At 39.9% G+C, this 20403-nt stretch overlaps 1 protein-coding gene across 3 annotated transcripts in view; it reads right to left on the bottom strand.

The window, feature by feature from the left end:
- The window catches only part of TOPBP1 (DNA topoisomerase II binding protein 1), a 63992-nt gene that overhangs the window by 30599 nt on the left and 12990 nt on the right, over positions 1–20403 (bottom strand). For all 3 annotated transcript variants that reach the window (XM_010379527.2, XM_030933986.1, XM_030933979.1), the window contains exons 10-14: positions 20026–20276; positions 13714–14072; positions 12899–13071; positions 9618–9829; positions 7179–7465 (exon numbers count right to left, since the gene is read on the bottom strand). In XM_010379527.2, the coding sequence (XP_010377829.1) occupies positions 7179–7465; positions 9618–9829; positions 12899–13071; positions 13714–14072; positions 20026–20276 (1282 nt within the window). The remainder of the gene's footprint in view (positions 1–7178; positions 7466–9617; positions 9830–12898; positions 13072–13713; positions 14073–20025; positions 20277–20403) is intronic.

Here is a 20403-nt window from a genome sequence, read left to right on the forward strand (position 1 = left end):
AGAATTGCTTGAGCCCATGAGTTCTAGACCAGCCTGAGCAACATGGTGAGTGAGACTCCAACTCTCCAAAAAATACAACTAGCTGGGCACAGTGTCATGTACCTGTAGTCTGAGTTACTCAGGAGGCTGAGGTGGGAGGGCTGCTTGAGCCCAGGAGGTCGAAGCTGCAGTGAGCCATGATGATGCCACTGAACTCCAGCCCAAGTGATAAAGTGAGATCCTGTTTCAAGGAAAACCCCAAAAGTTGATCATCTAAAAAGTATTCTGATGTAAAGTGTGAGCTTTAATTACAAACATATTCTCAGATGGCTACCTAGTTGTCCAATTTGAATGCTACCTTTATTACATAATACATTCCCCTATTTGTGGAGTATAATCTTATACACTAACTTGATTATTCAGGTGACAACACACTGCTTTAATTACTGCAACTTTACAAGAGGTTTTAATAAATGGTAGGGTTACTGCCTACCTGCAATTATTCTTTTCAGATTTTTTAAATACTGTTTCTGCTTGCATTTTTTTCTAGGATCTACATTACCTTTTGATATGGTTTGGATTTGTGTCCCCACCCAAATCTCATGTTGAACTCTAATCCCCAATGATGGAGGAGGAGCCTGGTGGCAGGTGACTGGATTATGGGGGCGGATTTCCCCCTTGCTGTTCTTGTGATAATGAGTGAGTTCTCATGATATCTGGTTTGTTTTGAGATGGAGTCTCACTGTTGCCCAGGCTGGAGTACAGTGGTGCGATCTTGGTTCTATGCAACCTCCACCTCCTGGTTCAAGTGATTCTCCTGCTTCAGTCTCTCGATTAGCTGGGATTACAGGCATGTGCCAACACACCCAGCTCATTTTTATATTTTTAGTAGAGATGCGGTTTTGCCACGTTGGCCAGGCTGGTCTTGAACTCCTGACCTCAGGTGATCCACCCAACCTTGGCCTCCCAAAGTGCTGGGATTACAGGTGTGAGCCACTGCGCCTGGCTGATATCTGGTTGTTTAAAAGTGTGTGGCATCTCCCCCCGCTATCTTTTCCTCATTCTCCAGTCATGAAAGACATGTTCACTTCCCTTTCACTTTCGACCATGACTGAAAGTTTCCTGAGGCCTCCCCAGTGGTGCTTCCTGTACAGCCTGTGGAACTGTGAGTCAATTAAACCTGTTTTCTTTATAAAGTTGGATGTAGTGGCTCACACCTGTAATCCCAGCACTTTGGGAGGCTGAGGTGGGTGGATCACTTGAGGTTGGGAGTTTGAGACCAGCCTGCCCAACATGGTAAAATCCCATCTCTACTAAAAATACAAAAATTAGCCAGGTGTGGTGGTGGGTACCTGTAATTCCAGCTACTCGGGAGGCTGAGGCAAGAGAACTGCTTGAACCCAGCAGGCAGAGATTGTAATGAGCCGAGATCATGCCACCACACTTCAGCCTGGGCAACAGAGCAAGACTCCGTCTCAATATAAAAAAATAAAAATAAGAACAAATTACTCGGTCTGGGGTAGTTCTTTATAGCAATGTGCAAACAGATTAATACGCCTTTACAGATCTTGACGATGCTTAAATCTATTTTGCCAAGAACACAGTCTTTCTATATGCTAAACTTTAATTTTTTTAATTTCTTCAAAGCATTTTAGAGGATTCCTTCTACAAAAATCAGAAGCTCCCATACCACCTGTATCTGCCTTCAGCACACGTGCCACTAGTACTTTCCTCTACTTAAGTAGATCCCAATGCCTCTCAGACTCAAGCCTCCTGCAAGTCTTCCTTCTCTCATCTGCATCATCAATTGGCTCTCTACTGGCAGTTACACTGACATACAGTTATTTCTTCTTTTTTTGAGACAGGGTCTCAGTCTGTCACCCAGGCGGGAGTGCAGCGGCATGATCACTGCCCACGGCATACTCTATCTCCTGGGCTCAAGCAATCCTCCTGCTTCCGCCTCCCAACTAGCTGGGACTACAGACTTGCACCACCACGCCCAGCTAATTTCTGTGTATTTTGTAAAGACAGTGTCTTGCCATGTTGCCCAGATTTGTCTTGAACTCTTAGGACTCAAGTGATCCTCCCATCTTGGGCTCCCCAAGTGCTGGGATTATGGGCAAGCGCCACTGAGCCTGGCTATTTCTTCTACCTTAAAAAGAAAACAACCTTCTTTTGACCCTACTTTGCCCCATAGCTACAACTCCATTTTCTTGGCTCCCCTTTATGGCAAGACTCCTTCCAAAATCGTTGTTTACACTCAACGTCTCCCATTCTTCTCCTTTCTTTACGAACCCACACCAGCTTCCATCTCCATCATGCCACCAAAACCCTTATTGTTATGATGACACCACTGACCTCCATAATGCTAAATCCACTGGCCGATTTTCTATTCTCACCTTTCTTGATCTTTGAGCAGTATTGGACATAGTTAACCCTTCCTCCCTCTTTGAAATACTTGGCTTCTAAAATAATCTCTAGGCTTTCCTCCTCTCTTATAGCTCCTTCTCAGTCTCCTTTGCTGGTTCCTCCTCTAAAGGTGAGCACCTCAAGATGTTCCTTAGAGCTCTTTTCTTCAGCTGGGCATGTTGGTTCACACCTATAATCCCAACACTTTGGGAGGCCAAGGCAGGAGGATTGCTTGAGTCCAGGAATTTAAGGCCAGCCTGGGCAGTGTGGTAAGATCCCCGTATCTACAAAAAAATTAAAAATTAGCCAGGTGTAGTGACATGCACCTGAAGTCCTAGTTGCTTTGGAGGCAGAGGTAGAAGTATTGCTTGAGTCCAGAGGTCAAGGTTGTAATGGACTGTGATCATGCCACTACACTCCAGCCTGGGTGACACAGCGAGACCTTGTCTTAAACAAAACAAAACAAAACAAAAAACCTCTTTCCTTTCTTCACCTTCTCCTGATCTCTTGGCGTCTATTCTCACATGGCTTTACATATTACCTACAAACCCAGAACCCCAAATTTTTATCTCCAGCCCAAACCATTCCTCAAACTTCCAGCTTTATTTGCAACTGCCTATTTAACAACTACTTGGATATCTAACAGGCATCTCAAACTTAATGTGTCTAACATGTGAACTCTTGATCTTTAGGCTCCAATCTCAACCTGTTCTGTTCAACTCAGTTGATTGGCAGCTCCATTCTTCTCATCTCTCAGACCAAAAATTTGAAAAGAATCAAATTTTAAAACCTACCATGTATTGTAGAAAACTGATTTCAAATGATTGAGAATTCTTAACATCTAGACATCCTCGTAAAACTATTTGAGTTCAAAGATAAAAGGAAAGGCCAGGCGTTGTGGCTCATGCCTGTGATCCCAGCACTCTGAGAGGCCAAGGTGGACAGATCACTTGACATCAGGAGTCCGAGGTCAGTCTGGCGAACATGGCAAAACCCTGTCTCTACTAAAAATACAAAAACTCGCCAGGCATGGTGGCGCATGCCTGTAATCCCAGCTACTCGGGAGGCTGAGGCAGGAGAATTGCTTGAACCCGGGAGACAGAAGTTGCAGCGAGCCGAGATCGTGCCACTGCACTCCAGCCTGGGTGACAGAGCGAGACTCTGTCTGAACAACAACAACAAAAAAAGATAAAAGAAAAATCCACATGACCTCCAGGCAAAAAGATGAAATAACTTACAAAGACAAGATAATTTAATTAGACTGGCATCAGATTTTTTTCAAAAACAACACATACAAAGCAAGGCAGTAGTGGAAGAGCATTTTCAGGAAACTCAAGAAAAAAAACAGCAAACTAAGAATAGTACATCCAAACAATCTGTAGAAGAAGCAAGGCCATAGTAAAAGTTATGAACATGCAGAACTCAAGGAATACTGTACACAAGTGTACACATAGATTCCTGAGGAACCTACTAGAAAATGAACTTCATCATACCAAAGCTGACAGGAAAGCTTCAAAAAGAAGAGTACGCATTTCATATATTTGATTGTAGAGTTAAGACCAAAACGAGGGTGGGGTCTGTGGGTTGAAAAAACGTATTTTCCCTCCTGACAAAGTAAAAAAATATGCAGTGAAAACCAGAAGAGAGAAAAGGGGGAAAGAGAATAAAATCTTCTGTACAGGCAATTAGTGGGAGCCAAAAACATAACTGAAAACTGACAAATAATAAAGAATATCATTTAAGTAGGAAGAGGTATGCATCATCATGCCCAGCTAATTTTTCCAACTTTTTGTAGATGTGGGGTCTCACCATGTTGCCCAGGCTGGTGTCCAACTCCTGCCTCAAGTGATCCACCCCTGATCAGCCTCATAATGTGCTGGGATAACAGGCATGAGCCACTATGTCCAGCCATCCTTGTACTTATTTCTTTTTGAGACAGGGTCTTGCTCTGTCACTCAGGCTGGAGTACAGTGGTAGGATAGCTCACTACAGCCTCAAACTCCTGGGCTCAAGCCATCTTGCCACCTCAGCCTCTTGAGTACCTAGGACTACAAGAGCACTCCACCAAGCCCAGCTAATGAAAAAAAAAAAAAATTGTTAGAGATGGGGGTCTCTGAACCAGGCTGGTTCAGAACTCCTGGTCTCAAGTGATGCTCCCACCTCAGCCTCCCAAAGTGCTGGGATTACAGATGTGAGCCACCACACCCAGCCCCTTGTACCATTTTTATTTTGCAACTTTTTGTAAGTTAGAAATTATGTTGAAGTAAAAAATGAAATAAAACAGCTTATAATAGCAAGTGTCAGCAAAGATGAGGAACACTGGGTACACTCAACACACTACTGGTGGAAGCATAAACTGGTATAATCACTTTGGCAAAAAATTTGTCGTTCTCTACTGAAGCTTAAATAGAACCCAACAATTTCACTTCTAGGTATATACCACATAGTAATACACACATATAGACTCCAAGAGACATGCACAAGAATGCTCACAGTCGGCTGGGCGCGGTGGCTCAAGCCTGTAATCCCAGCACTTTGGGAGGCCGAGACGGGCGGATCACGAGGTCAGGAGATTGAGACCATCCTGGCTAACACGGTGAAACCCCGTCTCTACTAAAAAATTCAAAAAAAAACTAGCCGGGCGAGGTGGCGGGCACCTGTGATCCCAGCTACTCGGAAGGCTGAGGCAGGAGAATGGCGTAAACTCGGGACGCGGAGCTTGCAGTAAGCAGAGATCCGGCCACTGCACTCCAGCCTGAGCGACAGAGCGAGACTCCGTCTCAAAAAAAAAAAAGAACGCTCACAGTAAAATTATTTTGTAAGGGCAAAAAACCAGTAACCAACTAAATGCCCATCAACAGTACACTGGAAATGTAAATTCTGTATATCCATACAAAGGAATAAATAAATGAACTATATTTGCATGCAGCAAAACAGACACATCTAAATAAGGGTTAAAGAACAATTTAAAAAAAGCAGACTCAAAAGCATACATACTATGATATCATATATTTAAAAGTCAAAAACAAGCATAACAAAACTATAGTGTTAGAAGTCAGGAGTATACTTTAGGGAGGAAGCAGTGCTGGAGCCACAAGCAAGGGTTTACAGTACTGACCATGGTCTCTATCTGAACGTGTATAGTGGCTTCCCAATGATTAACCCTGATATTTCATTAGCAGTATACTTATTGTACTGCTCTGATGTATATTAATTAAAAATTAAGTTTAAATAAGAGGTGAATTTTTTGGTGGGGAGGGAAGGTAAGGCCTAATAGATGGTCAATTTGGTGATTATTCCATAGGCCCTTTCATGTTTTGAGTAAATAATTCAACATACCATATTATATCAGTTTGAAGAACCACTGATTATAAGACGAAGCATTATTTATGTGCCATCAAAAAAGAAAGAAAAAGGAGAAAAAATACTGCCCAATATTATGACTCTAAACAATAAAATCTTTAAATGTGCTTTTTGTACTGAGGCTATTCAGAACAATCAGCTTTCCACTGCAAAACTTTTATTGCAAAGTATCTACATAAGAATGGTCTCAATGACTGAAAATATTTCTACTATTTTCTTGCCTACTAATATTATTACATTCGCTCTTCAGAGAGTCTGTGAGTTATGAGACTTCAGAGATCATCTGGATTTTACAGATGAGAATAATGAAGCTGAAAGAGGTTGACTTGCTTTTAAAAGGCAGTAGGAGGCAAAGAAGAGGCTTGATCCTACACCTCACAGTTCCCAAGACTGATTTTCCTTTATTTCTTAAGGGATATGGACCTGAGTATTAATCACAGTACAAAATGTTACCTCAGAAGAGATTTCATGTGAAAACTTAGAATTGTGAGTTTAATAGTAAAGACATTTTTTTTCATGTGGGTCACTGGAATTCTCACCAAAAATAAAGACATAAATTAGCTTGGGGAAAATTGTCCTGGATATCAATTAATATTTATTTTCTGAATATGAATAATCTGTAAACTTTTTAGTAAGTCTGCTCCAAAACACACTAATAAAAATTATTAAAATATTGCTTCTAAATACCCTACAAGCAAAAATATCAACAGATGAATGAGTAAAATAATTCTGCAAAGGTTTGTAGATAAAGAAATCATAGACAACGGTTTGAACAGCCACTTAAGACGTCAAAAGCTACTAAAGAAATAGTGATGAAAATCAGCTTTGGAAAATAAAAGAAAATCATTTGGAAGATTTTATTAGCCCCTGATTTGCAAACAAATTTTTCAGAAAGGGAGCCATACTATACTGCTCAGGAGATCAAACTGAAACACAGACTTAACTCATGTCTTTACAGGAAACAATTCAAGTAAGGCGATATACACACATTTTCAGAAGGCAAATCGTGGCTGTACTCTGAGAACCAATATATAAAGTAGCAGTGTGTCCACATTTTATAGTTTATAAAGTGATTTCATCATTCGATCTTTATAATCTATGAATTTTCAGAGCAAGTATTATCTTCTTTGTATGAAGAAACAAACTGAAGCTCAGGTATGTTAAATGATCGGCCTAGTTATGCAGTTCAAGATTGATCGAGTACTTGAACCCAGATGTCCTAATTTCACACCATATTTATTTATAGCTCTTACCTTAACCCTCAATGTATATTGGGACTCAAAACATTCAAACGCAATAACAAAAATCTACTTGCCAACATCTCTGGAAAATTTACTACTACACTTTAGAGGTGATGCCAAATTTGGTGCTTTAACTTTATAAACAGTAAAACTGTTAACTCTGGGACCATTGCCTATAAACCTTACCTTCACATCAAAGGAAGGCTTGAAGAGTTTGTCCTTGGACAGGAATTTTGATGGTGTATCCAGGTGTAGTGAGGGCTCCTTCTGAAGTGGTTGTCCTACTGCTGGGGAGGCTGAAACCTGTCTGGCATGTTGTGACACCACAGCACGGAAAGCTTTACTCTGAAAGCGATTCATATCTAAAGGTGTAATGACGGTTTTTCTGTGAGTTTGCAGGCATGTGCCAGAATGCTCTGCAGTATCTGAATTTAGATTGATTCCATTTGTTATTTCTGTTTCCAAACTTTGTTCTAGAGATTTAAAATGAAAAGAAACAAATATGAGCCACTAATGCCCACTTTTTTCCAGTACACAAGAAGTAATGTTTTACATCTCTTTTATTTCCTTTCTTTCTCGCATAATCCTTGGGCTCAAGTGATCCATCTACCTTGTCATCCCAATCTAACTGTTAGTTTTCATGTCAATTCTCAGTACACCTTAAATGACAAAATTATATACCTACTTTCCAAGAAACAAACCAGATTATGCATTAAACATATGTTGAGTTAAGACAAGCACATTAACTGAAAAAATAAAAATAGATTTCCTGTTTCATCTTGCTATGTCTCAATAAGCCTATTTGCCAAAAATTGTATCAGTGAATGTCTTTCTAGTCAATGACAGGCTAAAAAGAAAATCTGAATTACTCAGAGTTAACTACAGTAAAGTTTTGGAAAGCCCTTAATCAAATTTTAATCAAAATTTAATCACTTAGCCTCCGTCATAAAATTACCAGTTTGTCTGGCAAAATAAGTAATGACTCTGAGAGGTGTTCCCAAGCTGCTGATATGCCCCTGAAGTTTGCCCAGGAATGCTATTATCTTAAAAGAGAAGGTACTGTATTCTTCCACCTCTGCCTTCCACCTGTTTTCAACATTTAACAAAAAAACTTATTAGATAGCTACTCCATGCCAGGCCTACTGTTAGACACAGGAAATACAGAATTCACAAGACATGCATGTTCACTGCCTTTCTGGAACTTATAATTTCGCAGGGAGACACAAAATAAACCACCATTATAACACCGAGGTAAGAGATAAAAGGGATGATACAGAGTGTCATGGTGAAACAAAACATTACACCAAGACAAAGGCCATACTTAGTGAGTCAAGAAAGGCTTCCCAAGACAGTGTGGCAATTCCTCAAGGATCTAGAACTAGAAATACCATTTGACTCAGCGATCCCATTACTGGGTGTATAACCAAAGGATTACAAATCATGCTACTATTGGCCGGGCACGGTGGCTCAAGCCTGTAATCCCAGCACTTTGGGAGGCCGAGACGGGTGGATCATGAGGTCAGGAGATCGAGACCATCCGGGCTAACACGGTGAAACTCCATCTCTACTAAAAAATACAAAAAACTAGCCGGGCGAGGTAGCGGGCGCCTGTGGTCCCAGCTGCTCGGGAGGCTGAGGCAGGAGAATGGCATAAACCCGGGAGGCAGAGCTTGCAGTGAGCTGAGATCTGGCCACTGCACTCCAGCCTGGGAGACAGAGCAAGACTCCGTCTCAAAACAAACAAACAAACAAACAAACAAACAAAACAAATCATGCTACTATAAAGACACATGTACACATATGTTTATTGCGGCACTAGTCACAATAGCAAAGACTTGGAACCAACCCAAATGTCCATCAATGATAGACTGGATTTGGATTAAGAAAATATGGCACATATACACCATGGAATACTATGCAGCCATATAAAAGGTTGAATTAATGTCCTTTGTAGGGACATGGATGAAGCTGGAAACCATCATTCTGAGCAAACTATCACAAGGACAGAAAACCAAACACCGTGTGTTCTCACTCATAGGTGGGAATTGAACAATGAGAACACCTGGACACAGGGCGGGGAACATCACACGCCGGGGCCTGTTGTGGGGTAGAGGGATGGGGGAGGGATAGCATTAGGAGATATACCTAATGTAAATGATGAATTAATGGGTGTAGCAAACCAACATGGCACATGTATATATGTAACAAACCCGCATGTTGCGCACATGTACCCTAGAACTTAAAGTATAATAATAATTTAAAAAAAAAAAAAGAAAAAGAAGAAAAAGAAAGGCTTCCCAGTGAAAGTGGTATCTTAGCTGAGAACTGAAAGATAAGGAAGAGCTGGCAACTGTGAGGTGGTCTACAGGAAACATGCAGAAGCCCAAAGATAAGAGGAGAGAGAGCACATTAATTACATGGTATGTTACTGTGAGCCATAGAAGGAATCAGCAATAAATAGGAGCCAAGCTTACATCTTGAGACTTCAAACACTGAGACCCTCACTGCACCCAATGTGAAAAGTGAAAATCAATGACCTTTCCTAAACACAAGCATTGGCACATTTATATCCCAGAAACCATCTAGTTGTAAATATATATAAAATAACAGAATAAAAGTATTAACCTTCTTTAGATGAATTTTCAATCAGAAAATGGCTTTCGTCTGCTCTCTTTCCCGTTCTAGCAGTCTCCAACAGCCAAGCTATAGTAACTGCAGGTAAATTCCACTTCTTTGCAGCTTCATATTTAGAGCCACCAGGTTCTTTCAATATAAGATGAGTACTGGCAAACATGCCTTTCTTTGCATTGGATTTGCGAACAAAGTATTCTTGAACACTGAAATTTATATTTAAAGAAGTGGAAATGGTCACGTATACAATTCATCCGCAACACTAAGAACAAAATTTCCAACACAACAGTGTGGTTAGAGATATGTAAGTATAGGAAAAAATACTGATTAAAAGTTGGTTTATTCTATCTGAAATTAAGCTAATCCCCTTACAAATGCTTACTCTAGGGTAAAAATGTATTGCTGTAACAAACTTTTTATAAAAACATAATTAGACATATTATGTTTTTAGACAATTAGACAAGCAAAGAACAGACAGCAAAATTACCTCCTTTTGAGACAGGGTCTTGTCTTGGTATGTTGTCCAGACTGGAGTGCAGTGGCACAATCACAGCTCACTGCAACCTCTACTTCCCAGGCTCAAGCTATCCTCCCACTTCAGCCTCCCCAGTAGCTAGGACTACAGGTGTAGTCCTAACCACCACACCTGGCTAATTTTTGTATTTTTTGTAGAGATGGGGTTTCACCATGTTGCCTAGGCTGGTCTCAAACTCCTGAGCTCAAGTGATCCTCCTGCTTCAGCCTCCTAAAGTTGGGATTACAGGCGTGAACCACCTCACACAGCCAAAGTTACCTCCTAAATTAGTTATCACCCCCATACTTTGTCCTTTCCTCCCAAAAGAAGGCAAGGAAAAAGTGACAGGAGCAAAGTGTATAAATAACACATTATTATTATTTTTTAACCTACTACAACTTTCCAAAGCATTTCTACATATTATCTCATATGATCCTCTCAATATTTAAGTATAGACATGGGAAAAAATACAGAGAAATTAAGTGCCTCAAGATCATAGGATATTACACACAGAGAATACAGGGCAGAAAAAGAAGTCTATGACTTGAGATTGAACAGAATTCCATGATTTCTTTTATGACTTCTGGGTTTTACATTCCAGTTTCCAACTTTTCAGATTTTTAAATTTCCCATGTTTCCTAGCACTTTTTTTCTATGTTATGTGTTTATCCTAGTACTTTTATAACTTCATTTTTTATATTTAACCCACTAATCCATTCAGTACTTATTTAGATATGAGATATTGCTCCAACTTTAATGAATCCTATTTATTGAATAAGCCATGTCTTCCTTAATAATTTGAAATGTCACTTTTATCGTAAATTTCTTTGTGTATTTGACTCTCCTGCTACTCTTGCTGTCCATGAATTAAACTTTCTGCTACACGCAACCACACTGTTATTTAGTGAAGTTGCACAAAATATGTATTTGTTTGTTTTCTGAGACAGGGTCTTGCTCTGTCCTCCAGGGTAGAGTACAGTGGCGCCATTGTGACTCACTGCAGCCTTGACCTCCCAAGCTCAAACAATACTCCCACCTCAGCCTCCCAAATAACTGAGACTACAGATTTATGCTACACTGCCTGGCTCATTTAAAAAATTTTTTTTAAAGACAGAGTCTTAGTATATTGCCCAGGCTGGTCTTGAACTTGGCCTCCTGCCACAGCCTCTCAAAGTGCTAGGATTACAGGCATGAGCCACCACACCTGGCCACAAAATGTATTTTAATAACTGTTAGGGCTAGTACCAATTATTCTATTTCAGAATTTGCATGACTTTCTTGCTGAATGCAGCTTTAGTTGTATCCAGTGGAGTCTGTTGTCATGTATGTTATTATCTTCCACAATTTCGGTTTTAAAAGAATTTGTTTCATATAATTCAAACAGAAAACAGCAAAAAAAGAAATATACAGCTTAATGAATTGTTATAAGGTGAAACCCTTAAGTCCACCAACCATGTCAGAAGACAGAATCTCGCTAACCACCCCAGTACCTCTCCAACATGCCATACAACCCCCTTTCCCTCCCTTCTTAATAGTAGCCACTATTTGGGCTTTTTTTTGGAGACAGGGTTTCACTTTGTTGCCCTGGCTGGAGTATAGTTGTGTGATCACAGCTCACTGCAGCCCCGGTCTCCTGGGCTCAAGCAATCCTCCTGCCTTAGCCTCCCGAGTAGTTGGGACCATAAGCACATGCCACCATGCCTAGCTCATTTTTTTAAAATTATTTTTTAAATAGAGATGAGGTCTCACTATGTTGTCCAGGCTGGTCTTAAACTCCTGAGCTCAAGCAATCTTTTGGCCTCCCAAAGTGCTGGGATTACAGGTATGAGCCACTGTGCTCAGTCTTTTTGGACACTTATGGTAATCACTTCTTTACTTTTCTATAATCAAATAATGGCATCTTTAAAGACCATATTTAGGCTTTTGCTTTTTCATGTCTTTTAGCTTATAGGTTCCTACCTTCTTTTCCATGCCCTTAATATACATTCGTTGAAGACACTGGATCATTTATGCCATAGAGTTGTACCAAAGTCTGGGTCTTGCTGATTATATCATTGTGGTGTAGTTTAACGTGTTATTCTGCTGTTTGCATTTCCTATAAATTGGGAATTGGATCTAGAAGCATCATCAGATTGAGGTTTGATTATTTTGGCAAGACTACTTCAAAGTGGTGGTGTATTCTCCATAAGAAGGCACATCATATCTTGTCCCTTTATTGTGTGATTAACTATTGATGTTCAATACCTAGATTCTTTCATTCATTAGGGGTTACAATCTTATCATTCCTTGTTTGTTTGTTTGTTTGTTGAAACATCTTTAAAAAGGGAAACTGCCGTATCCACTATCACGTTACCCTGATGCAAACTGCACAGGAAATGCAAGTTAAATTACTTGATCCTTTCCTTTTGTCAGCTTTCAAAGTAACGGACTGGTTCCCTAGCATCTTTCAAAGATCATCAATTACCTTAGTTTATTTGGTGTCATTATGAAGTCACGACTTAAACACTATTTCATGTATTTGGATCCACTGCAGTTACTATCTTCTTATGATACCTAAGTCTTCATCTTTGGACAATGGAGGTACTTTTTTTTTTTTTTTTAAGGCTAGTCAAGTGAAGCAGTGGGAGGGGAGAAGGAACCATATAACATCCATAAATATAATAAAGACACCCAACCAAATTCTAATTTGAATGCTCTCCAAGAAGTCAAAATAAATAAAAAGATACACCAACACAACAGGTGCATTAAAAAGATCACATACCTTGCTCCAAGGAGGTTTGCTAGGAATGTTAAAGACTCTTTTTCTGCTCCAGCACACTGGCTAAATGAAATAACACAATCCTCTAAAGGAGTCATCCCTGTCATTACTGGGACTGGTGTGAAGAGAGGATTCGACTTTGGATCAAACAAAGTCTGACAGTCTATGCAAGTAACCTTTTAAAAACAAGAGAAACAGTAAAGCCAACCTGAAATAAGCAGCCAGTGGTTAACACTCATTCAGGCACACGAGCTATAATTTAGTTTTGATAAGAAGTTTTACTTTAATACAAACCTGTGTATACTCTTTCTCAATACATTTCATATCATAATGTTAAAATATACATACACATACACACATATGCATACATCGACTGATTACATTAGGCTATTACAATCAGTAAGATCTATCATTGGAGTTATTGAATGTTGCTTTAAATTTCATTCCTCCAATGTATTATACTATTTTTCTCATAATTCTTGGAATGTTAAAAAAAAAAATCAACAGTGAAATTACCAGTGATGCTTTGGTTGTAAGAAAACAAGACAAATAGTATGAGATGACCCTATAGTGACCTCCTAAGAAGGAATGTTGCTGCTGTGACCTCTGGGAAAGAGTAACCTCTACCGTTATCAGGATTAGGCCCAAGAAACTTGCACATTTAACTTTAGAATTTCCCTTGCTAAAAGCAAAATCAAGAGTGTTCAAATCCAAACACCGATTTACTGTAACTGAACTGCCTAAGAAACAAGCATTAACCTTCTTGGCATTCAGATATTCTTCAATACTTTATTTCAACCACTACAGTGTTGTCTTACCAGCCACGTATTTGTAACAACTTCTCCCACAGTGGCTTCTACTTCACACCCCAGCAGAGGAACCACAGCATAATCGGCAACAGTTCTGCTCAGAAGGGACATGATTTTCCCAGCATTTTCTTTTATGATGTTTGCAATGTTAGATTCATTTTCATTACTAAAACCCAAAACAAGGAAACTCTTTTGGCTAAATAAGCCTTCTTCAGTAATTGTAGAAACATCAGGGCCGCAATGACTGACAGAAGACTGGTTTTCTTCTTGCAAAGAAACGTGAGTAGACTCATTCAAGGGCTCAGCATGAGTAGAATCATTAAAGGGCCTAACTTCAGACTTCTCAGCTTCAGACGTCTTAGCCTCAACTGAAAGAGAAAAGTAAATGTTTTCTAACCAACAATTTACCCTATAAAGTTCATTTCTAGCAAGGATCTTAATGTAACATGGAATCTGAGAATTTTGACCATACTTACAAAACTAAAGCTTATGTGTATAATAAAGGGATATGGATTCACCCCGTCTTCGGGGTTACCAAGAGTCCTTATCAGTATTACCATCATCCATTAGGAAGGACAAGAGCAATCATGTTAGTCCTAGGTATTCCTAGTATAATATAGACACTTGAATTCCTTTAAAATTATATAGCTCCTACAGGACTGTCTTAGTTCCAAAACTGGTTTAGATGATTCACCATAAAATTAACAAAATATCATTAAGAAAAAAATTAACAAGTCTAAATGGTGTAACTGTCAAGCCCTTAACATGGAACATGTTAATATGGAAATAACTATAAGGAAGTGGCTGGCAAATCCTAAAATATTTATTGTCTACTCCTTTAGAGAAAAAGTTTGCCCTGCTACGTGATTCCAACAAGGCTGGAAGCTATTCAAGAATCACTCTTTCATTTATATAAGCACTGTGACTAAGTGCTTTACATGCATGTAATGCTCACATAATGCTAACTGTGAGGCTGATACTATCAGCACATCCCTTCTGTCCAAAAGGAGTCTCAGGCTTGAAAAGGTTATGTAGGCCGGGCGCGGTGGCTCAAGCCTGTAATCCCAGCACTTTGGGAGGCCGAGACGGGCGGATCACGAGGTCAGGAGATCGTAGACCACCCTGGCTAACACGGTGAAACCCCGTCTCTACTAAAAATACAAAAAACTAGCCGGGCGAGGTGGCGGCGCCTGTAGTCCCAGCTACTCGGGAGGCTGAGGCAGGAGAATGGCGTGAACCCGGGAGGCGGAGCTTGCAGTGAGCTGAGATCTGGCCACTGCACTCCAGCCTGGGTGACAGAGCGAGACTCCGTCTCCAAAAAAAAAAAAAAAAAAAAAAAAAGAAAAGGTTATGTAATTTGCCTAAGGTCACACAGTTAAGCGGCAGAAATGAGATACGAACCAAAGTCTGATTCCAGAGTTCATAACACCATGTTATAGTGCCATCTTCGTACTTCTATCCTCATCTCCAATAGACACTAGCATTTTCATTTTTAAGTAAATTGTAATATATATTAGGAACTTGTAAATTAAGTACATTGCAATATATATTAGGAACTTATGACTCCTACTAAACATAAGTATTAAAATTGTTCTTATTCACACTAAGGAAGCATAGCTTTGTCTACAGAGTTTACTGATCAGTAAGTCAGGAGAGATGGGTTCTAGTTTTATAGGCTCTTTGACCCTTGGTTTCATAATACAAGGAATAAAGGACAATAGTATACTTATAATTTATAGATATACTCATGAGAATGAAAATGCTTAGATGGAGTTAAAGGTGATGCAATACTATAAAACATTCCGGAAAGTTTGTTTTTTTAACAGTTTTGTTAAAATGTAAACGAGTTTGTTTTATAAGTAAAACCCTTTTTATTTTTTGCAAGTACAATTATTTTGCAGTCACATCTAGGAGAAAAAAATAACTTTGTTCGATGTCTACATGTTGTTGGTAAGATGGGAAGGAAGAAGAAATCCAGTAGAATTTTAGACTACTACTATAAAAACAAAGTAGAAATACTAAGTTCTTAATAAACCATCAGTAAAACTCTGAAGTTAAGAGACTCATAACAAACTAACATGTTTTACAGCAGTTCTTTCCATTTATTTTAGCAGTAGGATCTCTTTTCAAACACATGGCATCCAAAAGCCTAAGAGATACTACGTAACAAACCCTATTATTCAAAAAGCTCCCCTAGGGCCAGGCGCGGTGGCTCACGCCTATAATCCCAGCACTTTGGGAGGCTGAGGCAGAAGGATCACAAGGTCAGGAGTTCAAGACCGGCCTGGCAAACATGGTGAAACCCATCTCTACTAAAAATACAAAAATTAGCTGAGCATGGTGGCGTGTGCTTGTAATCCCAGCTACTTGGGAGGCTGAGGCTGGAGAATCGCTTGAATCCAGGAGGTGGAGGTTGCAGTGAGCCATGACCATGCCACTGCACTCCAGCCTGGTGACAGAGCGAGACTCCGTCTCAGAAAAAAAAAAAAAAAAACTCCCTTAAATCAAAAGCAATTTTAAGAATTAATTATAAAATATTTTACTGTAGATTTTCTCAGATGCTTGGTGATCCACTGAGATTTACTATCACTTAATCCTTACAAAGTCAGTAAACCACTAGCAGCCTTAGAAAGGAAGGTTTAAGAAACTAATCACCTGCCCTACACCAAGTACCCTTGGCTGAAGGATAGTATATAAAATTGCTGGCTGGGTGTGGTGGCTCATGCCTGTAATCCCAACACTCTGGGAGGCTAAGACAGGAGGATCACATGAGGCCAGGAGTTTGAGACCAGCCTGGCCAACATGGTGAAACCCTATCTCTACTAAAAATACAAAAATTAGCTGGGCATGGTGGTGCACACCTGTACTCCCAACTACTAAGGAGGCTGAGGGAAAAGAATTGCTTGAACCCGGGAGGAGGAGGTTGCAGTGAGCCGAGATTGTGACACTACACTCCATCTTCAGTGATGGAGTGAGACCCTGTCTCCAAAAAAAAAAAAAAAAAAAAAAAAATCGCTTTCAGTTAATTTGTGGCTTCTTTATACCAGAGCATCCCGGAAAATTTGGATGATCTCCTGATGTGATACAATACTAAAGCATAAGTAAATGGTTTGAGAAAAGTCAATTCTGTAGTACGGATATAGTGTAAATAAGAAAGGAATGCTAGGAATTCCCTCTCAAGAAATATGGTGGGCTAGGATCTTTGAAACCCTCTCACTAAAAACACTTCAAAATATAGGATAAAATATTAAAATCCAGACCACTAAAGTGGTTACTAAATCTAGAACATTAAGTAGTTACTAAAGCTAATGGTTAGTCAAAATCTATTAAATATTTGTGCAGTAACCCAGACCCTTGGAATGCAAAGGTATCACACAAGAGACAGGAGCCAATCCTTTAGATTCATAAAAATTAGAGGTAAAGCAGAGTATATCCTGAGAGAACAAATCCAGAACCCATGAAGAGACATATCTTTAGTAAAGAGACCAAAACCAACCAACCAACCAACCAAGCAACCAACAACAAATCCGCCCTGCAAAGGAAAAGGTCAAGAACACTGGCTTTGGGTCAAGTGGAAAAAATATCTCTCTTGAGAATTTGTTCATCAGAGGCTGGTCCTCAAAGTAGGTTTGGGTATAAATTCATACTAGCTGGATGGTCTAAGAAACCTCCAGCCAACACACCAACTTAGAGGTGTACTGAATTTGTAAACTCCTAGGCACCTAGACCCAAACATGAACCTTTTCTGGGGTAACAAATCCCTACCCCAAGTTTCTTAGAATTCCTAGAGTCCTAGTAAGTACAAGTTCACAATAAAAATCACAAAACACGAGAAAACCAGGCACCATAAACAATAACCAACAGAACAATTCACAGATATTTTGATAGGTTTAATGTGTTTTAATAAATAAAGAACAAAAAATACAAATACAAAATGACAGACTTGGCTGGGTGTTGTGGCTCACACCTGTAATCCCGGCACTTTGGGAGGCTGAGGTGGGAGGACTGCTTGAGCCCAGGAGTTCAAGACCAGCCTGGGTAACATAGTAGCACCCCATCTCTATTTTCAAAAGTAAAAAAATAAATGACAGACTATTTAAAAAGCTAAAACTTCTAGGAATTGAAAAATTATTAAAACAGAAAATTTAATGGATGGGTAAAACAGATTAGGCAATAACTGAAGAGACGATTCGTGATCTGGAAAATTAAGTGACCCATATACAAAGCAAATGGGAGGTAAGAAAATATAGAGAATGGCTGGCCGGGCGCGGTGGCTCAAGCCTGTAATCCCAGCACTTTGGGAGGCCGAGACGGGCGGATCACGAGGTCAGGAGATCGAGACCATCCTGGCTAACCCGGTGAAACCCCGTCTCTACTAAAAAATACAAAAAAACTAGCCGGGTGAGGTGGTGGGCGCCTGTAGTCCCAGCTACTAGGAGGCTGAGGCAGGAGAATGGCGTAAACCCGGGAGGCGGAGCTTGCAGTGAGCCAAGATCCGGTCACTGCACTCCAGCCTGGGCGACAGAGCAAGACTCCGTCTCAAAAAAAAAAAAAAGAAAATATAGAGAATGGGGGAGAGGCAATATTCAAAGAGATAATAAACATTTCTCAACCTAACAAAAAGCAAAAAACCTACTAATTCTCAGATTCAGAAAGCACAATGAATCTCAAGCAGGACAAATAAATGGTAAAGCTCTAGGACACAAAAACCAAAAGGAAGACTATCTTAAAAACAGCCAGAGGATAAAGACAGATTGCCTATAAAGGAAGACAGACTGACATGTGACTTCCTATCCAGCAGTCAGGGAAACAGATGACAATGAAACATTATCTCTGTGCTTAAACAAAGAAACTGTCTAGAACTGTATACCCAGCTGAACAGTCTTAGAGAAACTAAACAAGTCTCTAAAGGGTATTATTTTAGGAAGAAAGAAAATGATTCCAGAAGAGAGGTCTCAGATGTAAGAAGAACTGGGGAGAGCAAAACAACAGTTAAACGTGTTAGTAAATGAAACAAATATTGACTATATAAAAGGATAATGCCTAATTGTGAGATTTTAAAAGATAATGAAAATACTAGACAAAATCACATAAGCTGAGTACGTTGATGAGTGGGGAGAGGGAGAAGGGCTAGTTGTGATCATTAACATATTCTAGGCCGGGCTTGGTGGCTCACGCCTGTAATCCCAGCACTTTGGGAAGCCGAGGCGGGCAGATCACCTGAGGTTGGGAGTTCAAGACCAGCCTGGTCAACATGGAGAAACCCCATCTCTACTAAAAATACAAAATTAGCCAGAGGTGGTGGCGCATGCCTATTATCCCAGCTACTTGGGAGGCTGAGGCAGGAGAATCATTTGAACCCGGGAGGTGGAGGTTGCAGGGAGCCAAGATCACGGCCACTGCACTCCAGCCTGGACAACAAGAGCGAAATTCTGCTTCAAAAAAAAAAAGAGTTTTCTAAGGTTCTTGTTTAATTCGAGATAGATTAAAATTCTTTTTTTTTTTTTTTTTTTTTGAGACGGAGTCTCGCTCTGTCGCCCGGGCTGGAGTGCAGTGGCCGGATCTCAGCTCACTGCAAGCTCCGCCTCCCGGGTTTACGCCATTCTCCTGCCTCAGCCTCCCAAGTAGCTGGGACTACAGGCGCCCGCCACCTCGCCCGGCTAGTTTTTTGTATTTTTTTAGTAGAGACGGGGTTTCACCATGTTAGCCAGGATGGTCTCGATCTCCTGACCTCGTGATCCGCCCGTCTCGGCCTCCCAAAGTGCTGGGATTACAGGCTTGAGATAGATTAAAATTCTGATTAACTTTAGATTTTAGGTTATGATACACATTAAATTTATTTAAATTTATATATTTTTGGCTATATTAGGTATTTTATAAAGTCTCTTTTTAATAAAAAAGAAGTAATGATGTTTATAATGCTTCACTGGCAATTTACCTTACTACATAAGAGTACATACTGAGGTGGTAGTCCACAGTACAGTGTTTCATGCATTGAAGACCACAATAATCCAGTAAGAGGCATTTGTTACAAGGTTTTAATAAAAGGCTCATGCTATTAGAAACTCACACACAAATCAAGCAATGCCTGTATATACAACAAATCAAAATAGAGCTAGTTAGCTGAAGAGAGAGAGGGTTAAAGGATTCAGGACCCTATTGTCTTGCCTGCTCAGAAAAAAAGTTGTGAGCAGAACTTAAAGGAAAGAAAAAGGTTGATTTAACTTAAAATCTAGAAAACTTGGCAGAGATCACATATGTATGTATTAGGCTACTAAAATATTTCTTACTAACTACAAATACTAATCAAGCATTTCTTACCTACTGTGGAGCTATCATTTTCATATTGAGAGAGCAGATCTTCATCAGCTTGCTCATGCTTTTCACTAGGAGCAAAGTCTTTCTTAGAGAAGCTGCTGTTCTTCTTTTTTAAAAGAGCTGCTTTACTTTCAGGCTGATGTGAAACTGGAATTTCCACTGGCTGGTAATTGGCATGGATATACGGTTCTTCAGAAAGCATATAACCTTTACTGAAACACTCCAGCAACCACTTTGCTCCCACTACATGAGGCCTACAAAAACAGCACATAGTTATGTATCAGTGCAAGCTATAAAACCATCACCCCACTTGTCATGCAGTTTCCAGAACTGCATGGATATGCAATTGTAAGAAAAATTATGTAGTAGAAATTGATTTGA

Source organism: Rhinopithecus roxellana, chromosome 1 (assembly GCF_007565055.1).
Source record: "Rhinopithecus roxellana isolate Shanxi Qingling chromosome 1, ASM756505v1, whole genome shotgun sequence".
NCBI lineage: Eukaryota > Metazoa > Chordata > Mammalia > Primates > Cercopithecidae > Rhinopithecus > Rhinopithecus roxellana.